Genomic DNA, 23,045 nt, shown 5'->3' with positions numbered 1-23,045 from the left:
ATTTTGGCAACTGAAATGGCAACTGCTGGCCAAGCAAGCATGAAGCAATTTTGGTACAGTGTGGTACAGTGATGATGTATTTGGTCGGCCAACATGAAAGTTATCATCACCCTGGTTCCATTGACAAAAAGCCAATGGGATTTTAACATTGGATTTTTGCAGAAAGGGAAATATAATGATAAAATTAGGCTCTGTGGCAAAAAAAATGACGCTTGCATGTTTTGTTCAGCAAGACAATCCTCACAAATGAACACCTTTTTCAAATTTTGAAGCATAAATGCAATTGCAAGAAGTAAACATCCAATGTTAGGCTATAAACGCACTACACCGTGGTTGCGTGACTTTAGTGTTGCCACCACAATGAGACTGTAAAGTCGTGTTCTGTAGTCACATTTAGCCACTTGTTAGCAACTGTCTTTTTTAAGTCACCTACAAGCTTCAAAATTCATGAGCTGTACATTAACTGATGGATTTTATGGCCTAGAACAAAATATGAAACCCTCTTAAGCTTATGCTTCCAGCAAATCTTATATCAGGCATCTAACCGAAAACCCATTGACTTTGAGTCAGTGGAACTGGGAGTGGCAAAATGCTAGCTCATTTCTGGGTTTCATGACTCATTCCTTCACCACTCGGTTGTGGTAGGGTATTCGATCTCTTGTGTTAATCTTGTAATGCACACTGGCCCAAAAAGCAATATTCAATTGGTCCAAAAACATTTGGAAAGTCCAGCTGTGTGATTCAGTTGTGTTATCCCATTTATGTGCGTGAGCAGCTGTTGCTCTAAATTGTCTCGGCTGTAGAAGGACTTGGTAGTTAGTTATTGATGTACTTGGTTGTGTCTGTTAGGCGTAAGCTAGTTAGCCAGACATGAAAACATTTGTAGCTAACATTTGAACACATAGGCACACTTATCCATTGCCTACACATCTGAGTATGTGTTTTTGACTTTGGAGAGATTCTAAGATACACACCACCCTCCAAAGTCTTTAAATGCCAAGTTTCACTCTAACTACCATCCCATGCACACCACTTTGGCATTTTATAGATATCCAAAGCCTGCCAGGCCTGCTGTGCCAGCTGGTATGAAAGCAAATCCTTCATTTGAAGTATTTAAGATTTCATACCTCTGAGTTGAAGCGTATTTGACAGACATTGCAGGAGATGATTGGCCGCTTTGTCTTCACCATAGGTGGACCAAAGGTGTGCGTCATCACAGCCTTCTGGACAGGGTCCATCTGAGGACAGACAACCCAGAGGTCACATCAAAGATTCAGCAACACAGGAGGAGCTTGGGAGGGCAGTGTTTCTGTGTTTTCAACAGCAGTGCAGTGATCGTGGATGAGAGAGAAAGGTGTTAAAGTAAAGGTGCAGGTGAATGACAGGGGGATCCGCTTAAGGGGAAAGAAAGCTGGGAGATTAAAAAGAGCGGAGAAGAGTGAATTGAAGAGGGAGCAGTGATTGATGTGGACAGGAGGATGTGTGTTTTCTCAGCAGCAGCTGGTGCTGCTGTCTGTGCCTGACTTCTTGGGTACCGTTCAAACACTTTAATTCATGCTGGGGTTCGAAGGGCCTAATTACACACCCCCTATCTCCAAAAATTTGTACTTTGTGCGTGTGGTACAAAATCTCTGCTTTTCAAAACATCAGACCAGAATGTGACACACAACAGTAGAGATATTTTTCTGTGAAGATAAAAGATAAAATGTGTTTTAGATTAGTAGGGACATTAGGGCCGTGTTGCGAGAAAAGCAATCAAATTTGGCTGCAGGGAAATTGGATTTCATATTTGAAATAATCAGCACACTGAGGAATAAAAATACAGAACTATATTAAAACTGTTAAACAATGAAATTAACCAAATGGAATATAGACAACTCTGGGTTTAGATAAAAATATGCTGTTGGTAAAAAAACAAAAGACCAAACAACAACTGAGGATTGTATTTCTAACATTTATAGATTGATGTAAGGTTGAATACACATACCATAAACTGTGAGTAGACATATCTATTTAAGGTATAATTACTGTCATTAGAAAAATGCAGCTCAATCTTTATCCTATTAATTGAACCACATAATAGGATTAAAAAAGTCAATTAAAACATTTAACTTTATATCAGAAAACAAACTAATTAAAATGCTCAGTAATATTAAAAAGTAAATTGTAAAAAAGCAATATAAACATATAAAAACAATAGTATTAAAGACTTTAAATAGAATAAAGTCACGGACATAGGAATATCTCTAATTAAATGCCACAGTTAAACATCGGCCTTTAACTTTGTCCTTAGAATACCAACCAAGCTTGTCATTCTCAGATCAACTACACGTACACCACGTCACTCTCTCATGAAACGTTTACTACTTCATTTTTAGACGACTCGAATGGACTCGTGTGAGCTCTCTGACCCACTGGCAGGGTTCAACAACCACAGCGCTGGGTGTTGCCCTCATTAAGCCGCCAAAAGTACACTGCGGTTTTACTCAGCCTCTCATCTCCTGCTCAGACTGTGAACGTCTGCTGCCAAATGAGAGACTGTTTACACTCTCAAGCTCCAGGCACCAGGGGAAATGGTATAATTGGTCTGAAAACTTAAACCCTGTTTGAATGCATTGTTAGGAATATTTATAGACCTTTTTTCTCTTTTTTTTTCTTACTCCTGTCTCAAAATTGTGTCTCCGGTTCACCTCCCTCTAGTTTCATATTTTTAAGATGGAGACCTGTAACACCTCTAAATTTGTTTGTCTACATCTGTGCATTTGTGCCAACATTGTATGTGAGTGAATGCATGACACAAGCTGTGTGTTTATCTGAGATAATTATCGTCCACGTGTCCCGATGGGTGTGTGGGACAATAAGGCTGATAAAAACAAAAGCCCCTCCTTCACTGCCCTGTCCGTCTCTCACTGGTGGCTGTTGTTCATCATGTTGATTTCTCTCTGGGTCCCCTGTCACTGTGTGTCTGTTGCTGCCATTCTGTTACCACCTGTTCTCGTCGTGATCGCTTTTTATACATTTGTCCCTCCTGTTATAACCTCATTAACCTATTAGCCGCTCTCTGTCTCCTCTTTCACCCTCTCCTCGCTTAGACAGCGGAGCTTTTGTTGTGTGTGTGTGTCATATGGATATCTGATAACGTAAAAAACAACCCCTGTTTCCCTCTTGTTTGGGGGTTTATACAGTCTGGCACTTGGTTGCTGGTTCCAGACCTCTAAATTTGGTCCTCTCTTTGATGGCTATTTGCCCTGTTAGAGAAACAACTGAGCCTGGTTTATTGGCAGAATTTAGATTGTGGACGACATCTGTGGCAGAGCCAGCAAAGTGATGACAAGACTGCACGAGATCCACACAGTGATACAGGCTGTTGTTAGTTAACTTTGAAAAAATATCAGTTCTTAAATCGATGTATTTCTCCACTCCCCATGAAAATTGTTAACTGCTCCCAGCAAGCAGTCCTGCAGCTTCTGTGTCAGCTGAAAATGATGTGGGACAGATATGTCACTTGCTACTGATTGGTTCTGGGAAACTGACATCTCCTCCCACACAGAAACAGCTTACAGTTATTCTTTTTAAACAAATGTTTTATTATTACAGTATATGAATGCAAACTGAACCCTGAGGAACAAAATTGCAGTTAAGTGTGTATGTAACAATGAGCCTATGATCAAATCTTGTCCAATGGATCATGTCCAGCATGAGCATGCATTGTTTTCTATCCCTTGTGTATAGGTATGCAATGCGAAGGATGGATAGTAACAATAAAAACTAGTACAAATGCATTGAATGGATATTGCTGGGGAAAAAAAGACCATAAATCGTGTCAAAATGGGCTTTTATATAATGAAAATATCAAGAATTCTACCTTAAAAGTAATATTTCTCTCCCAAACTGAGTATCTGACACAGAGACTAATAACATGTGCGTTAAACTTTAGCCTTACAGAACATTTATTTTCCTCCAGAGTGTTTGAAATCAACAGAGTTGCAGAGGCTCACTCTCTCCTTCTTCCTCACCGTGCAGCTCCTGTCTCAATGCAAGAAGGCGAGACCTGCAGTATACTCCTGAGAATCTTAAGTGTCTGGAAATTACCTGTAATCCTGGTGAGTCAGACCTGATATTAGCTCTCTAGATAACTCACAGAACTCCACACCCCACAAAAAGTTTCTAACCAAACTGGAGCATAACTGTGTTTGAAACAATAAATACAGTAATCGAGTGTTTTTGGCAGTTTGCCCTTTCCGTGTCCTTTCAGTCTCTAAATACGAGCAGGCTGTTTGTCCGGCTTTAAATAAAGACTCTCACTGAGCTGCAGCCGCCTATCACTGGATGACAGCAGTGTTTCAGACTTAAAATTTTACTGTCCAGACAGAGAGTGATTTGGATTGAGGTGCTCTGGCATTAGTGGCCACACTCAATGTCCTCGCTGGAGCAGGATGGATCATTAACCTGAGGAAGGGTCATTTTGCCTGAGTGCATAAAGATAAGCTTGATGATAATGTGTGTGTGTGTGTGTGTGTGTGTGTGTGTGTGTGTGGGGCACGTGCATCCCTGTGTGTCGCCACGCTGACCTTCACATGAAACTCAATCTAGCAATGAGAAGGGGCTGCAGAAAATGCTGACTGTAGAGAATGCAGCCCTGTGCCTCTTATACAATTGATTAGCTGTAACTCATTTTATTGCAGTAAAACACTCGGCGGGGCATTTTCTCAATTATGCTGAAACTCACTCTGCTGAATAAAAGTAAACAGCTGTCACCTTATCATTTTGGATTATACAGTATAAATCCTCAGCACTTTATCACTTGTCTTCACTCCGGAGGCAATGCTCCAAAACCACAACCGAATACCAGCTCTGTCTTCTGTTAAGTGAAACAAGACGATAACAAATCCCAGACGCCATGAGAACACACTCACTCACGTGTGTGCAGGTATGCCTGTGAGCACTCACCGTGTTAAAGTTGTGGAAGAGGCCGATGGTGGCTGGGTGAGGCGACTCCAGGGGAAACTGGAGGAAGGGCTTCATGTCCAGCGGGGTTGGGATGACAGATGGGCTCCTGAGGAAGGCAGGGACCGGCCCCGGTCGGTTTACACTTCCTGTGGTAGATGTACAAACAGGGAAATTAGAGATTCAAAAAATGGAAAGAGCAGAAGGCCCTATAATCAAGTGGAGAATCACAAACTGAAATAATTTCACAAGGTTTGTTAGTGAAGATGACGACAGCTAGTTCTCACTTGTGCTAACTGTGTAGGAAAACTGCAGTGGCTGATGCAGAAAAGCAAATGGGCCTATCTAGTGCCAGTGTTTGTCCATTGTGGGCTCCTGTAGAATAACGTGATGGACTCTGTGGAGGAGAACCCACAGTATGTAGGAATAAACGGCTCATTCAGAGGTAACAAAAATGCAACGATTCTGAGTTTCAGGTGACTATAAACTCAGGAAAGCATAGTATAAATATATTTCTGCTAACAGATTCCCCTAAATCCTACACACCTTAAATTAAGTATTCTTTTAAAAGAAAGAGCTCTTGTTCTTTTTAATTATTTTCTACTTTATTATTCCACTAAGGCAGTTTGATTTTGGGCAAGTAAAAACAGACATATGCACAGACAGGCAAAGGAGCTGTATAACAGTATGTTTGCGCTTAAAAAAAGCAAAACAAAAGTCATACTAAAATAATGAAAAAAAAGAAATGATTAAGTTAATAGTCCACATGGTAGATTGGCATTTAAGCATTTCATGTTTTTCATGTGCCAAGAGCCAGATAGAGCACACACACTCACACTCTTTTCGAGTGTCAGATACAGCTCTCATGGTGGAAATGGGAAAACAGATGGCTCTGGCCTGGCTCTGTTCAGCAGAAACAAAATCTGCCTACCGACACCTCGAAAGGTCACTAATTAACACATTATATCTTGTTTGTTTATTCCATGCAAACTGGAGTGTAAATACGATATGTTGCAGTTTTACATGGTGTTTTGTGCAGCCAATAAAAATTGGCCATGAGCAGTGACTTCCCGCAGCACCTGAAGACAGAGCCAGGCTAGCTGTTTATAGTCTTTGTGCTAAGATAAGTCAACCAGCTGCTGGCTATAGCTTTATAATCACCGTACGGAGATGAGACTGGTATTGCATTTCTCATTTAACTCTTGGGAAGAAATTAGTATTTCCCAAAATGTCAATCTGTTTCTTTGAAGCTGAGCATTACATCAGAGCAAGTACCTGCTGTAAAACCAGTTTTAACTGAAACACTGTTTAAAGTATTCTAATCCTCCCCCTTTTCTCGATCTGAACCTTCATCTTCTGCGTCATCTTCCCATTTTTAGGCCCACTACCCACCCACACCTCTCCTCTTTCTGCCTCTCTTGCTCACTTTTCTTTCAGTAGTAGCTCAGCAGCGGTGAATGCCTGCACTTGAGGAGTCTTCTGTGATGGGCAGGAGAGCTAAGCTCCTTAAGCCTCGCAGCTGGGGTGCTGCAGATATCTGCCTTTTCTCCATTTCTCCCTCTGTCTCTCTCTCACCAAGCACAGTTTTCTATCCCCATTTCATGGTCCCTTATTCTGTCTGCCTGCCGCTGTATCCCCCATCTGTACTTCTCCTCACTCCACCACCAGTTCTTCTAGCTGTTTTGTTCCTTCTCCTCATCCTCTTTCTGTTTTGCTCTCTCTTCTCCACTTCTGCTTCCCGTACTTCTTCTGTTTAGCGTAAAGAAAAAAAACAGCAGGGTGCTTCAGGCCCAATCTGGCTATACAGAGAGAATTCGTATAATCTTTTCTCCTGAGATTATACGCAATCATCATCCTTTATTGCCACCGCTTTGTGATGACTACTTAACAATTTTGTTACATTTGAAAAGAAAAACTGGTCACTTGTCAAAACGAGGGGAAGAAAAGGCTATTTTGGTAACAGCAGAGGAGGCTCCTTTCACTGACAGCAGGGGAGACGTAAAGAATGTGCTGTCAGGATCAGAAATAGATGGAGGGGAAACTCTCTCCTTCTGGCATTCCTCTTCTGACGGTTTCAGTCTTTTGGAAGCGGTGGCAGCTGAAGCTCAGCTGTAGCTATTGTCATATGTGTGTGTGGCTGCTTTCGCATGTGCTGCATGAGAAGCAGGGAGTCCAGAAGGTAGGAAGGGAAATAAGATATAAATGTGGTGGAGGTCATGGTTTAAATGTCCTTCAGACATGCCATGAATCCCACAGATCACATGGCGGCCATTATCACCTCTCTGCACCAACCACAGCAAGGTTTGTGCTGAGTGAAAAACCAGCGGTAATAACACACCTTCGTTCACACCAACATACGAACATGCAGGAATGAGGGAACGCTCACCACCAGATATCATGAAGGAATGAGGGTCAGCAATAAGCAGGATAAAAATAAGTCTGGGACTCTTCTTAAATTATCACAGAAAGTTAGACTTATTTTAATTCCTGTGTTTAAAAATGTAAATATTAAAGGGTAGAGTTTGTGATATTATATCTTTGAAGACATCAAATCCCATGAAAAGACCCTAAACTAAAATGTTAGTCCATCTTTGCCCCAAGCCTATGATGTAAATCTTTAAAAATGGCTACAATATAAATAATTCAAAAGGATCAGTGTGTAAGATTTAGGGGGATTTAGTGGCATCTAGTGGTGAGGATTGTAGATTGCAGCCAGCTGAAACTTCTGGTTAGATTTCAAGCGTTTCATTTGTCCAGGAGGACCTAGTGATTTAAACTGCTAAAAACACTAAATAAAATAGTTTAAAGTTAAAAAAGAATCTGTGTTTTTCCAAAGCGATCATCGCAGAGGGGCTGCTCACTACAGTGGCCAACATGAAAACATGATGGTTTGTCCGTTCGGGCTACTGTAGAAACATGGTGGCGTAACATGGCGGTCTCTGTAGATGGGGACCAACTCCCTATGTAGAAGTTAACAAAAACACAACAACAGTGATTATACGCAAAAACATACTGCATTACCAATCATCATGTATAAGTTTACATAAATAAAGATAACATATTCATTTTAATGCATTGGTTTAGCTTCCCTCTTGTATGTAGGTCAGCTGTGTAAGCTCAATATGATGTCACAGGAATATCAGTGACCAGTGATCTGTTGTTCTTTAAGGGGCAAGTAGCAGGTGTCTCAGTTACCTCTGTAGCCTTGTGCTGTCTGAATAATCTGAATAATGAGCACCTGATCTGTGTTCTTCTCAATGTGTTGTTTAAATCCTCTGAACAACGAAGTACAGCACATCTTCTTTGTAGCGTAGTTAATGTTTCCACATTTCAACTTAAAACTCATGAACACAACAAAGTCTGAAGAATGATCATATGAGAAGCACCAGCCTCACTGCCAACCCCTTCTTACTGCCGACCTCTTCTGTATGAGGATACAACTCAAAACGCAGCCTCCAGCATCATTTTAGTAATACCCAGGGTTTCTGCCCAAACACAAAAATATGATGAGTAGAGATGAGATCATGTTGAAATGAACATCGCAGTGCCCATGTTCATGGTAGTAGAGGAAAATGTCTGTCAGTGCAACAATGTGGCTCATGATGTGTATTCAGTAGTTTTTGAAGAACAATAGAGCTTTATGGCTCAGGGGAATAAGATTTATAGGATACTTAATAATAGTATCAATTCATTGAAGGAAAATACAGAATATCATTAGACCTATCCTTTAGCAATCCTTGAATTCAAGGTTAGCTATGACATCCTTTCTTGGATCGAGCTACTGTGTCCAAATCTATAAAAACGGAGAAGAAAATGTCTTGGAGATAATTAAACATGTGGTTAACAAAGCATATAGTGGGGTAATAATGTTTCAGCTGTATGGATTGGCTCAGAGGTATCATCATTGTGCTTCCTTCTTTGGTTAGTGAAGTGTATTCCTGACACGCTTCTGGTAAATCCGCAGCTCATTTTACGCCACATTACAATTTAAAGGTCAAAGCATGTCTGCTGTTACTTATCAATCTGCATTTGCTGTGCAGACGCTCACAATAGAGTGATGTATTTAACGTTGGCACACAGTGTTTTCAGCTCGATGCGGTGTGAGTGTAGCAGCAGCATCCCCTGACCTACCCTCCTCCTGAGTGATTTACAATGACATCAGATAAGTGAACGCCACGACTCTTCAACAGCGGCCACGCGGGGAGGGTGTGCATTGATTGGACACATTCTGAGGAGTGTTAAAGTGTTAAAGTGCTGCCAAACTCTATAAATCCAGGCCTCACCATCTATTGGTCCTTCTCCCGACTAAAATGAACAGACAGCACTGCCTCACCGCGCCCCTCATCTTACTGACTTTTTTTTTTCTAATGCAAATGTTTGGGTGAGAAAAAGATCAATGCCTGTGTAATAGCTTATTGAATTTTTGTATAGATTGTGAGAGAGAGGTAGTTGGACAGAAATGAAGAGATGCAGAGATGGGGGGAATAAAGAAAAACAACCAGAGACAGAATCTTATCGTCACAGTAGATTTCACAAACCCCAACGTGTGCACACACAGGCGTGCACACACCAATATGCTGTGACTAAGGCCTCTCAAATTGGCAATTCATTTAGCCAATTTAGGTTTAATGATCACAGAGGTAATGTCAATGTCAGTGACGTTGCTGGAGCCTCTCTGTATTCCCCGCCTGCCTCCATCTTTGTGCTCCATGATGGGACAGGAGACTGGGTGACATGCTGTCTAACAGAATGAAGTCTGAGGAGAGGCAGGAGCACTGCAGGGTCCCGCCGAAAAAAGAGAAAATAAAAAAAGAAATGCAGCCACCTTTAGTTCCAGCTCCACACTCAAGAGGACCGACTTGGCACACGATGCCAGCCGCCTCACATCTGCATCTAAATGGGCTGCTGTGCACAGAGGACTCTTCTGTGGCAGATTAGCCAGCCTCCCCTGACAAAACCCCATCGCTGTCACTGCAGCAGAGACAACTCTGTGGTGGCAGCGGGTCTGTTAACCCGAAAACCCCTGGATCCACTATGATCTTGTTTGTCTTTGCCCCAGGTTTTGTGCACAAAGCATGTGACAAAAAGAGCTGATCCTAGTTTGGTGGCAGATGACACCATTAGTATGTTGACGATCGTCATCTGCTCAAACGATTTGTGACACTGTTTGTTGTTTTGTGGCAGGAATGCTGCGCTGCCACATTTTGGCATCAGGTGACATTATTAACAGCAAAATAAACACTTGAAGTGGTTTGTTACATCAGCTCTCTCCCATGTGGTGCAAATGTAATGCAACTGTGTTTGAGGGTCTAACCTTTAAAGAAACCGAGTGCTAACTTTGTCGTGATTGCAGGGGGAAGATGGCTCTGTCTTAGTGTCGCATACTGCTGCTGTGAAGGACTGAGCATGAAATCCAATTTACTGCAGCTCAGCTTACCCTCAAGTCAAAGGCAGCTATTTCAACCTAAGCCGGGGACAGGCGACAACACACACACACACACACACACACACGCACACACACACGCACAAACCTTTGTAGTCTGAATGAATGATGCTCTAAAAGGAGTAACTTATAGGCTCAACGCTGATTAATGTTGTGTTTGTCTGTGTGAGATCTGGACAGTGAGAAGAGAGGACACACTGAAGAGGAGAGCTGAGTGCTGGTGAAGGAGAACACAGTTGATTTCAGTCTGCACTTTGTTTTAATGATAGATGCTCTGCGCCCCAGCGGCCAGGCTTAAATGCCACCTCCCAGAGAACTCTCAGAAGTCCTCTTTCACTGGAAATGTGTGTGTGTGTGTGTGTGTGTGTGTGCGCGTGTCTGTTTTTATGCAGTGCTCTTGAGATCAGCCAGTCCTTCTGCAGCTCCACTCGCTGATTTCATGCAGTATTTGCAATTAATGAAGACTTTTGTTTCCCCCCACAGATTTTGCACTGTTCTCATTAAAATTAAAATCATTATGTAATGATGGTAGTACATTGCTGTGTTTGGACTTTTCCCGACTAACAGTTTCTCATGAAAAATTCTGTCTGTCTTTCCGTAACGTCGGATTATAAAACATCACAACGAGGCAAAAATTCCCCTGATTGGCGTGGAAGTGGAGATGACGGGCAAAGAGGAGCTTGGATGGAAATGATGGCAGTGGGGCTGAGTGGATCGAGTCGATTGAGCGAGGAAAAGAGGTCTGGACGAGGGGGGGAGATGAGGTGGAAAGAGAAGGAAAGCATAGAGGAGGGGGAGGGAGCCGCATGTTTTGAGGTGAGTCCAAGGTGACCAGAGGAGGTAAAGAGCCATGTTAACCTGCAGGTTAATGTACAGAAAAAAAAAAAAAAACGCCATCTGTTAACTGTAGAAAGCAATAATACTCCACACAGCTGAACTACATACTGTCCATGTGTTAAAAATCACATGGTAACGTTCTCACAGTGGTGAAAGCGGGCCATTATCATACAGCTGCTTGGAAGGGTTAACCTTTGGCTGTCACATGAAAAATGCCATACACGCATGAACAAATTTGGGTTATTTTGTTGCCCTCCCCGTAGGTTGTCTGCATGTCAGGTCTCGTTTTAAGCATAAACACAAATCCTGAGACGTGGAGTTGGGAATACGGGTCAAATATGGTTCATTTCTGATGTGTGTTTGCAGCATTGTTTGTTTGGCTGTCAGTCAGAGAGCTGCATTTTTACCATATGAATTATTCTGAATTCGCATCATATGAGACAAGTTGATTTTCTACAAATATTTCCAAAAACTTATCCCATGAGTTCAGTAGGTATCAAATGAAGAAACACCTCAACTACAACTGCAAAACAATATATTAGCCACGCTATTTCTTGAGAAGGTGTATTGCAGTAAGCAAGGTGGCAGTTTGGATCTATTGCTTTTAAAACGTAAATCATTTTGAGTACATTAATTAAACACACTGTCGACACATGGATTTAATGAGCTAGATTGGAAATGTTTCTTTACAAATTAAAACGTTTTTTTTTTTTTTACCTTACGTTATTTACATAAAGCATAAGTAAGGTTACAGAGCGACAAGGCTCTGTATGAAGGAGGTTAAGGTGGATGGATGGTTCAACAAAACATTGGACTTTAACATGGGAGGGCACTGTTTGTTTCTCTTTTCCAACTGTCAGATTTCTTTTTTCTTTAAAGCATGACAGCGATCTTGTGTTTATTATCGTAACCATGACAATAAAGATCCCCTCACCCTAACATAGAATATAGTAAGGGGTGTCAGATCAGAAAAAGTTTTGTCATTCTCGAGGTCATGGTCCATAGAAAAAGAATGGATAGTAAGGGCATTCCCATTTAGATCAACATAGCAGGATGTACATTTTTGTGTACAGTTGCCATTGCAACCATTGGGGCACAACTTCTTTATAGACTTCTGTATGAACACACCCATTTGCAGTAAGTCACAAATAAGCAATCTGTTACTTTTAAAATATTACCATTATTTTAGTTTCTTTTATTACTATTGATTCTATGTTTGTTGAAACATGATGTAACTTTATTGCAGTTGCCACTGAAGAACAAGTGAGCCACTGCTCAGCGGACAGCTGACAAGATGAGAGATTAACAACGTGTAGATTCACATATAACTCAATGAACTGAGGGTTTACTTGGACCAAACCAGAGCAGGTGATTGTTGAAACATTAACCAAGACGGTTTTATTTTGCTTCTGTCGCATTTTAATGAGGTGTGTTTTACGATGCATTGACAAGGCAATAAAGCTAACGTTGTCTTAGTTTGGTAAAAGACAGAAACTTGGATTGTCGGACGGCTGCATTTTTCTATATAATAAGGAAATACTAGGCCAAAATTGAGTTCTTAAACTAGTGAATGTGACACACTTTACAGCCCAACTGATGTGTTATCACCATAACAACTAACCACAATCAGCATTTTCTGTTAAACTATTCTGTTAACCGCGACAAACTGTTCAGTGTGATTTCTATCCATTCTATTTCTGTGTCTTGCAATGTGGAGGTCTGGTTGAACAATTTTTAACTCATGCATATTCATCATTACCTCAGTTCGTGCAGTTCAGAGAAACTTTACATTTTTACGACCACTTGCTTCTTTCCATTAGCTTTGTATGTAATCCTGCCACATCTTAATTTAGCCTTGGTTCTGTCGAGGGTTTTTGTTAGTGAAGCTTTTTGGAAAGCTTTAAGAGGCTGGCCCACCTTGCCTCAATTCGCATCACTCTTGCTGGTGTCATTGTTTCCTAAATATCTAGAGCAAATGTGGTTAGTAAAAGATGATCAGCTAAAAATATGAGGGTCATCACCAAGGTTGACTGGAATTTCCCTTTAAAGGAGATCTATCACGCTTTTTCTTATTTTCTGTCATATATTTAATGTTACAATGTTGGATGTTCATATTAAATGTGGCCAGAGTTTCAGGTAATGAGGTAAACATTTTAAAAGTAATTCCTTTGAGCAAAAGCCTCAGGCTTCAGACTGATGTGAATATTCCGTTTCCAACATTTTTTTCTACTTTCCAACATTTTTTTCTATCATCTTATGACAGATTTCTTCATATGGTCATCTGCCACAGGCACAATACTGCAAGTGGCTTACGTTATATATTATTTTACATTATATTCTTTAGCAAAATGCTAACGTCAAACATGTTATCTTGGTTGCCGATGTTGTTAATTTCGGATCATATTCCTGCTTAAACATGTCCAGTTGTATATAAGTTTTTATTGGATAGCATGAGCTTAAAGAGAGAGGCAATACAATTTAGCATCTTGGGCAGAGGGTGAACACAGGTGTTGAAGCCAGACAGTATGAGAACATTAAAGCATGTAAAGATGTTCTAGTGGAGACACAAAATACAAGTATGAACCTGAGGATGAGCACAGTGGGTCCTCTTTAAGCTACAGAAATGATCATAGACAGTAAAGTATAGATTTTGACCTTATATTTATGAGACATATTGATATAATCCATCTGTGCCTTTGAGTTCTGGGCAGTTGTGTGAATGTTAACACGCTGGACCCTGGAGAACTTTGTATCATAAAGAGGCTCGTGAGTATTCATCTGTAGCTCCTCTCAGGCTTCAGCTCTTTAGGGAAGCATCGGAACAACCTGAACCTGTCTGCCAACTTTCTCTTTCATTACACTGCGGTCATGATGTAACACAGTTTGAAGCAAACAGAGCGCTACCGCATGAAACCATGTAAGGACTATTAAGAGATCCACCATGTCAACATGACCCGCAGCCCGGCCCCACATCATTATTCTGTGTGTCAAACCATTTACACACCTGCTGGGAGCTGGCAGAACACACCACTGCAGTTATAGACCTACAGAAACCTGAGCATGTAAAGTACACAACCAAACACTCAAAGGCACATTTTCATAAGGCTGAACACACATACATAACAATGGCATCAGACGTACAGGAGCCAGGTGCATGTCCGCAAGATTTCAAACAATAGCGCGCACACAAAGGCAACAAATACTCGATCTTCAATAGACAGAAAAATCAAAATAGAACAAAAAGAGGATGTATGCAGCTGATCCACATATAGCATATTGTTTTGACACACAGAAGCAGAAATTACAGGCTACATTTTGGGAGCTGATTGGAGTCTGAAGGCCAGAGTGTGGTTTTATGCTATAGCTTGGTCTTGGGGTATGCAGGATAAGAGTCAGGCTGGTGGCTCAGCTGTGGTCTGCATACCTTCAGGACAATAAACAACAAAGAGATTTTATGCTCAGCCTTTGTGCCCTCTTGCCATTTTTGGAATCCCTGGAACCAGTAAATTACAGACATAAATGTTTCGTGCAGCAGGTTTCAAGGTTTTCCTACTTTTATAATTATGGTCAACAAGTCCTCCAAACGAAATGACAAATATGTCTTTGTGCTGCCTTTCAAAACAACATATATGAGCATTTCCTGATCTGACTACCATTTCAGCAGGACAAGATAGTTTCCTCTCCAAAATCATTAAATACAGAACTGTGGGACTGTTATAACAGTGATTCCTGTGATTGTTTGCTGATGTTCAAATGGTATGGCTAACGTTTGATTAGGTTCAGGCACAAAACCTATTTGGCTGGGATCAGAATACATAATATGTTTAGTCAAGGGTCCACTTTGGTTCAGACTGAAATATCTCAAAAACTCTTGGATGGATTGTCATAAAATTTTGTACAGACTAGTGTGAGTGGGAGGAAGTTCGCTGCATAGATCAGCCTCTCATTGGGCGGAGCGAGCCACCTGCTGAAGTCCCGCCCTACCACCTCCGGTTGTGTAGCAGTTTTCAAGTAGGTGATATTTTTGTGGGCGTGTTACACCAAAACCTGTTTCCCCCCGGCAATATTTTTGCAAGCGCACCATTGTTGTGGCACTGCCCAGAACGATTGTGATTGGTTGAAAGAAATACAAGCAGCCGGGGCATATTTTTTTCTCCAATCTTAAAGTGAGAGTCGGCGCAGCCAGACCTTTCTTTTCTTGAGAAAGGTCTGGTGAGCGAGACTAGTACAGACATTCATTGTCCCCAGATTTGGTGATGCCCTAACATTTTATTCAGCAAGATAAGCATTTTGAGATTTTCGTTTTAACATAAAATACCTCAACAACTACTGGTTAGCAAAGAAACACAGGAATAAACCCGTATCACATATATATATCTCAAAATCTATCGCTGTTTGTGGTGATAGGACTTTTTGTTATAGTGTCACCATGAGTCTGACCTTTTTGGCTTTGAGGAAAATTTCTCAACAAATGAAATGCCTAAAATGATTGTATCAACTTTCACGTCCCAAACAGGATGAACAGTAATAACTCTCATGATGCTGTGACTTAGTTTGAGGAAACATATTCACACATCCAACTGTCTCTGATGCAGGTGCATTGGAAAGTATCACTTGAGTCTTTGAGCAGAAAATCCCGCACACTGCTCTTGCTCAGCTTCACAGTTTATTGTTTTAGTAACACTAAAGACACGTTTGGGTCCTATTGGGCCTTCGTCAAGAGTAGGGCCAAAACATTAGTGTTACTAATAAATTGTAAAGCTGAGCAAGAGCAGTGTGCGGAATTTTCTGTTCAAAGACTCAAGTGATGCTGTGAGTTGGCAGAGAGTAACAGTAAACTACATGTTGTATCCTGCATGTACCCGATCAATCGTAGCTCGCTTTCTTTCACAACTTGCAGGACGTACTAACCGTAGGCAATTTTAAATGAGTGGCAATTGATTTCCTGTATTCACCCGATAGCACTCAGTAAAATCCAAATCTTAACATGTTTACAGATGGGCACAAAGGAGCATTTTGTGCTCTCATAGCTCAGAGGACACTTCTTGGAAATTACCAAACTAAGTGAGAGAAAACAAATTCTTTGACACAATTTCAAGTCAATTTCAGCCCAATATCACAAATCACAATTTGCCTCAGGGAGCTTTGCAGTCTTTGTAGACTTTGTAGACACCCTCTGTCCTTTAGACCCTCATAGCAGATTAACAAAAACTCCCCCCTAAACCACTGAACTGGGAAAAGGTGGAAGAACCCTTAGGAAGACCAACAGAAAAGGAATCCCTCTCCCTGGATGGACTGATGCAATAGATGTCAGGTGTACAGAATCGACCAACATAATAAAATTACAACAATCATAAATAGATGCTTCACTGGTTGTTTTCCAATTTGACAAACAACCTATACAGGAAACACCAAGCAAGTGTCTTACTGCTCAAGACTAATTTTTGTTCCTCATGACCCACGTCTGTTGAATCGGATCATTATTGAACTCATATCATGTAGTCTGATCTCAGCGTAAGGTCAGAAAAAAATTGTGGTCACCGTAAAAGATAAAGTACTTGGTTAAAGTTAGGAAAGGATCGCAATCACGGCTGTTGTTGACTGTTGATAGTAATGGAAAACATCTCCCATGTCTAACATGTTGTGAATGTTTGCCCATCCATTCCATGGATGTATAAAGACAACTGGATACAGCGTTGGAGGTGGAGTTCTGTTCATTCCTATAAAAGCTGCTCAGTGGCGCATAAAGGCAAACAGTATCAACTGCCACATATAAAGTTACCGGGATGATCAGCACTGTTTCCGTACTGTGCAGGTGCACTGGAGACTTTCGCCAGTTAGTTGAGACGGCTGCTTCTGGTTTAGTGCCCTGCTAACCTGAATGGGCTTAATTGATTAAATTGTGCAGCTTATCTAGACTTTCTAAATGTATTGGACAGAATGGATCAAATTCTCATAGTAAAACATTTTGCAGATTGTGATGCTCAAAAAAATGTCCCCACAGATTAACAGACATCTCTTTTGCTTTGTACATCTATGGGGAAAAGTCTTTTTTAGCCAAGTTGCATCACGTCATGGACATAATTCCATTGTTTGAACCCTACAAAAACTGGCTTCAAAGCCCAGTGCACTGATCCATTCAGCCCCAGCTCCTCCATAAGAGGTTTTAGTTGCATACAAAAGTAATGCTTCTTTTTTCTTTACTTTTATCAGTCACATAGTCACTTGAGGTTCTTGTCATTTTATCTGTTGATAACAGTTGACAAGGTCGAATAAAACCTTTATTGCGCCAAGAGGAATATTCTTTGCACTACTGAACATAACAGAATACCAAAAAAATACCAACGGCAGCACATAACATAAAACATAAGCATCATAAAAACATCATGAAATGCATTACAGCATTATCGGGAAGTCAATAAAGGACATCAAGTTCAAGAAATGCCAATTCCAGACCATGTGATCAGAGCTTGGTGATGCCTCCTGTAGTGCGTATCCTTGCTGTAGGCATTACAATAAAGGAGAAATGCTTTTTCATGTGAGGACAGACTGTATATGGTCTACCTACTGTAACTATACCTCCAGAGTTATTTGACTTTCCTTTCTCCACTTACCAGTACTGGTTTTGTTCTGTGCGTTAGTTTCCGGCCTCATAGGTGAATGAAATACTGTATGTGTCAGTTTGTCAAACACACAGAGCGACAGGCACATTTCTCAGTTTCAAATGTCAATACTTTTCATCCCTTGCTGCATTGCCTCAATTCAAAGGTCATGCTATTTATCCGGGGCAAAATGCACCTGTGATTCTCTTGGAGGACTTTGATGAGTGGGGGGATTTTGCGTCTATGGATTACTTCATACTGGTTGAGTGAACAGTGATGCAAGCCTCCGACGTTTTTTCATATAGTGCTGAGTGAGGTCTTTGCGTCAGACTGGAAGAAGCCTTGGCCCATTTTTAAATAAATAAAGACCTCAAACCTCTAGGTCTAAAATATTCATCACAAAAATCACTAAGTTACTAAACTGCGTTCCACACTGCTCTGCACCGAGGGAGATGAGCCTACTTTAGCACATTTCTTTCATACTCTACTGCTGATTGTGTCGACGTGTTTGAATTTTGCCTTTCATTAACCAAATACAGTATTTAGATGGCGGTGGTGGTGGATGGAGAGATTTTTTTTGATGACGAACAGACGGAGAGTAGACTTCTTCCTCCGTGTTTATCCCTCCATCTTTTTCTGTCAACACTGTCACTGTCATCACCTTTCATGGATACTATTTTTGGTCTCTGGACTTACATCTCTATCTCAGTAAAGGGAAACTCATACAGTATATTAAACCCCGTCGCCCCATGTTGTTGTGATCTTGTGTCAGTGTGTTTAGTGTTGAATGCATACAGAGTTAAAGCTTCAGCTCCGGGGAGGGATTACCACAGGCTCAAACTCACGCTCAGATCACAGGAAGACTTGAGCAGGGGTAAGAGCAAGCAAACAAAAATAAAGTAGTCAAATATTTAGTTAACACACGCGCACATGGAACAAGGTCACGGTTGTTATTCAAATTAAAGACTGGAAGAAAGCATTAATATTGATAAACTGACGAGGAAACACGGTTAAGCTGAAAATGTGAAGGTCTATCTGCGTCACATTGATCAAAAATGAATTCATCTAAAGAATCTGCATGTGAGTCTTTCACTAAAAACCCAGTACAGGATGTGCATGTTATTAGGCTGAAATAATGTCCCTTTGTGTATTTTATTAAATACAACTATACACACTGAGCAGCTACTTCTATAATAATCTGCAGTGAGCGTAGGTTTCATTTCAACATTGGGGGGGACACATATGTAATCCCAGAGGAAAGGATAACTAAAAATAAGATTTCTTCTTTGTTCAGCCTATTTCTCCTCGACATAACTGAGCTCAGTATAACACAAAGATGAGATTTTGACTATTTTCTCATACTTCATCAATTCAGCTCCTGAGAAATAGCTCTCTTGTCTCACTCAGATTGTAATTTATGATTGTAAAATGCTCTTTTTCCTCTCTCAATGCAGTAATCTTTATTTATTGGAAATAATCCGCTCTTTAGATAACAGTAAAATTTGATTGGCTTATAAATGACCCTGCAGAATTTCAGAAATGTGTCTGAGTGATTTAAAATTTAAGTCTCAACTCTGTGCATTTTATCTGTTCTCAGTGTTGAGAAACTTCTTAGAAGCCTATGAGCACAGCAAAAGAACTCCTGCTGATTTATTATTTTGTTCCTTATTTCTCCTCAGGGAGGGTTTGGGAGAAACAGATCAGAATTTAGTAATCTACAAATAAAAAGCTGATTTATTTCTGATGAGACAGCGACTATAAATACTATAATTTTGGGGGTTATGGTGGTCCTCAGCTGGAAAGTTTTGAGCATCAAACACTAATTTCTGGCATTCTGGTGAATATTTCTGTACCAATTTGTGCAATTTATGGCGTGAATCTCATTCATTTTATCAAAACAAAAGTCCTCTGTTTTTTTTATTTTTTATTTAAGGGGTAAGTAAGTAAGTAAGTAAGTAAGTAAAGTTTATTTATATAGCACCTTTCACACACATAAAATCACAAAGTGCTTCACAATAAAAGCAAAAACACAGACAATAATACAATGAAAATACAATTAAAAAAAAAAAAAAAAAAAAGGTCACATAAAGGTGTACATATTCTAAATATTTAGGGGGAGGTATGTCCCCTGCATCCCCCAAAATCTACGCCTATGGTGATTAACATCTACAGTGAATGCTTTTTAAAAGATGTAGTTTAAACCTAATGAATTTAGAAAAAAAATGAATTTATAAAATATAATCTGTAGGTCGGCCTATTAAAGCTAATTTACTGCATAAACGTGGTCTTTTGACCTCTTCTGTCTTTTTTGTATTTCTTTTAATGCTGTTATGTAAATAAATAGGACACGAAATCTAGAGACAGTCATGTCTATATGCACCAATGAAGAATGTGATGACTGCAGGCTTCATGTACTGAAATATGAGTGAGAATGAAGTGCTATTAGGAACGTCACAAGAACAGGAGCACCAAGGAGCCTTGCTCACACCATCCTACAGATTTTCCAAAGAGGGCAACCCTTCCATCACGCACTGGTCTTTTTCTAGTCATGACTACATGAAAAAGTCAACACATCATTTAAGACGTGTCTAAGTTGGCATCGGCAGCCAAAAGTTTGTGCCAGAGATGAGCGGTCACCTTGGCAGAGGAAGAATGTAACTTAAAAGAAAAATCAATCAGGTCAATAAGAGCAAAAAGAGAAAAGCTTTCTGATATCATCTTACCCAAGATCATCCTGTACACGTCCACTGTCAACTTCTCTCTCCCACGTTATCTTCTCGCTCGAGTCCGCTCTCCCTCGATCAACTACTGATGTGATTCAAACCTTGAGCGTCCCCCTCTCTGGCTCTCAAAACTCAACGCGAGACAAAAAAAGACATCCCAACATCACAACCTTCACTTTGCATCCCTACGCTGTGTTTCGTCTGCTCCCCTCGTCCACATGAGATGCTTCTCCTTCAGATCTCGACACGCGTCTCTTGCTCTGCCAGCTGTTGCCAGAGGAGGAGCACAGCAGCAGCAGCAGCCCCGACTGCAACACAACATGCACTCAATCTACTGCAAGGAAGCCTGTAATTTATTCACAGTTATATATTCACTCCAGCAGGAGCAACACAAGAGAGTAGAGCTGAGATGGAGCCCTGCCTCACTGGAGGAACCTCTGCACCACAGCGTGCCTCTCTCTCTCTCATATTTTGGGGTTGGGTATAACCTAAAGGCACCTTGCATTCCTGAGCCGTGATTGGCCGGAGGCTCAGCCAATGAGAGCAGTCGGTGCTGAGCATTTTCTTGGGGTGTTTGAATGAGGAGGCAGAGTGATAATGCTGCTGTCGATTCTGCTCTCCCTCTCCCTCTGTCACCCTTTTTCCTCTATTTACTATTGACGATTTTTTTCCTCTCTCATGTCGCTCCTCGTCTCAGTCTATACTCTGCCTCATGCCTCACACAGACCGCATCTAAAGCACATCCGCCCTCACATCTTCCTCCCCCTATATGAGGCTAGATATCTGCTCTGGTCTCCCTTCATATCTGTTTGTTAGGGTTTTGGGGTTTTACATCTTGAAAATGCTGAATGATTTCACACTGTAGTTGGCTTTCAGACAACTGTTAAAGCAGAGCAGAAAGAAAAGCAGACACAGAGGTGTGACGGAGACTGACAGCTCCAGAGACTCAATGAAGCATTGGAGGGAGGGGAGGAGAGATTGAGGTTAACGCAGACTGACTGACGATGAAAGCGTAAGGTGAGGAAATGTGATGGAGCAGGAGGATGAAGGAGCATGGAGACAGCTGTTTGACAGGCGCAGAGTGCTGAACAAGCTCAAAAACTAAGCTTACTGAGTTTGTTCTTCGCTCAGTGTATTCAAAGCTGATGTATATTTAAGACATCATCAAACTATTTCCAACAAGTTCAGGCAGCATGACCTCCAGCTTTAGGCAACATGAAGAGATCCATTTCTACATAATTTATAACAAATATAATCCACACAGTGAATCAGATAATGCTGCGTGTCAGCCTGTGTGTGTGTGTGTGTGTGTGTGTGTGTTTAAGCTTGTGTGAACACAGGACAGTGTGTGTGAGTGTGAGAGAGAGATAAGGTTTCCTCATTAGTAGAGTCAGGCTGAATAATGCAGGTAGCTGTATTGTTGTGGCCAATGGGCCAGGTGCTAATGTGGCTGTCTGGGGGTGAAGGGGCAGACACAGCATGACTTTAATGGATGTCACCATGGGAAACTGAAACTGGACCATTGGACTCAGGTGACACACCATCCTGCATATGTGTGTCTCTTGGGAGATGTATTGTAGGGCTTTAAGTTGTTTATTTAAACACTCGGCTGGTTTTCAGAGACAAAAAAATGCTGTGTTAGGGTTGAAAGATGTTATTGCCAGTTTGATGGTGTACAGAACACTTAGTTAAAGAATGAGCTGAAATAAGGTTTTACTATTCAAATATATGCAAAACATCATGCCTTTATGCATGTAACAGCAGGAGCATTGTCAAAGTTATAATAAAAAGCCTTTAAAAATGATTTTATTTGCTTTTAAATCCTTGAATGGTCTTACCCCACCCTACCTCTCTGAGCTCCTACACCCTTATACTCCCACCCGCTCACTCAGGTCAGGTGATCAGCTGCTCCTGAGTGTGCCTAAAACTAAGCTGAAGCTCAGAGGGGACCGTGCCTTCGCTGTTGCAGCTCCAAAAAGATGGAATGATCTGCCTCTGCACATTAGACAGGCCTCTTCTCTGTCTGTTTTTAAATCTCTTCTTAAAACCCATCTCTTTTCCTTGGCCTTTGACACTTCGTGAGATGTTGATTTTATTTTATTTTATTTCATAGTTTTTTATTGTATGGCTGTTATGTTTTATGCCTTTTTATTTATTATATTTTTATTTTATTTGTATTTTATATGCAATTTTTATGCCTCATGTGAGCCTGTTATTTATTATGTCTTATTTATTCTGTACAGTACTTTGGTCCACTGTGGTTGTTTTAAAGTGCTTAAAGGGCCAGTGTGTAATATTTGGCATGGTTTATTGTCAAATCTGAATTTGAATCTGAATATTCTACCCATTAATATGTTTATTTAAGTGTATAATCGCTATAAAATAAAATTCGTTTGGTTTTCGTAGACTTATAATTATGCTTTTACATATATATATAGCAAGGGCCTTGCTTTAGAGAGGTCGCCATCTTGCGCCGCCATGTATGTACGGCAG

General features: G+C 40.8%; 1 protein-coding gene across 2 annotated transcripts in view; it reads right to left on the bottom strand.

Moving 5' to 3' along the window:
- LOC126385882 (zinc finger protein 385A-like) overlaps window positions 1-23,045 on the bottom strand; it is a 41,658-nt gene that overhangs the window by 11,469 nt on the left and 7,144 nt on the right. Inside the window, exons 1-3 of one of the 2 annotated variants that reach the window (XM_050037909.1) lie at window positions 20,553-21,012; window positions 4,951-5,096; window positions 1,128-1,238 (exon numbers count right to left, since the gene is read on the bottom strand). In XM_050037909.1, the coding sequence (XP_049893866.1) occupies window positions 1,128-1,238; window positions 4,951-5,096; window positions 20,553-20,562 (267 nt within the window). In that variant the 5' untranslated portion in view covers window positions 20,563-21,012. Of the gene's footprint in view, window positions 1-1,127; window positions 1,239-4,950; window positions 5,097-20,552; window positions 21,013-23,045 lie in introns of those variants that run through there. The other variant, XM_050037907.1, reaches the window with a different exon arrangement.

Source organism: Epinephelus moara, chromosome 24, assembly GCF_006386435.1.
Source record: "Epinephelus moara isolate mb chromosome 24, YSFRI_EMoa_1.0, whole genome shotgun sequence".
In the NCBI taxonomy this organism is placed as follows: Eukaryota; Metazoa; Chordata; class Actinopteri; order Perciformes; family Serranidae; genus Epinephelus; species Epinephelus moara.
Note: the sequence above shows the minus strand (reverse complement) of the source record. Positions and strands in the feature narration are given on the sequence as shown.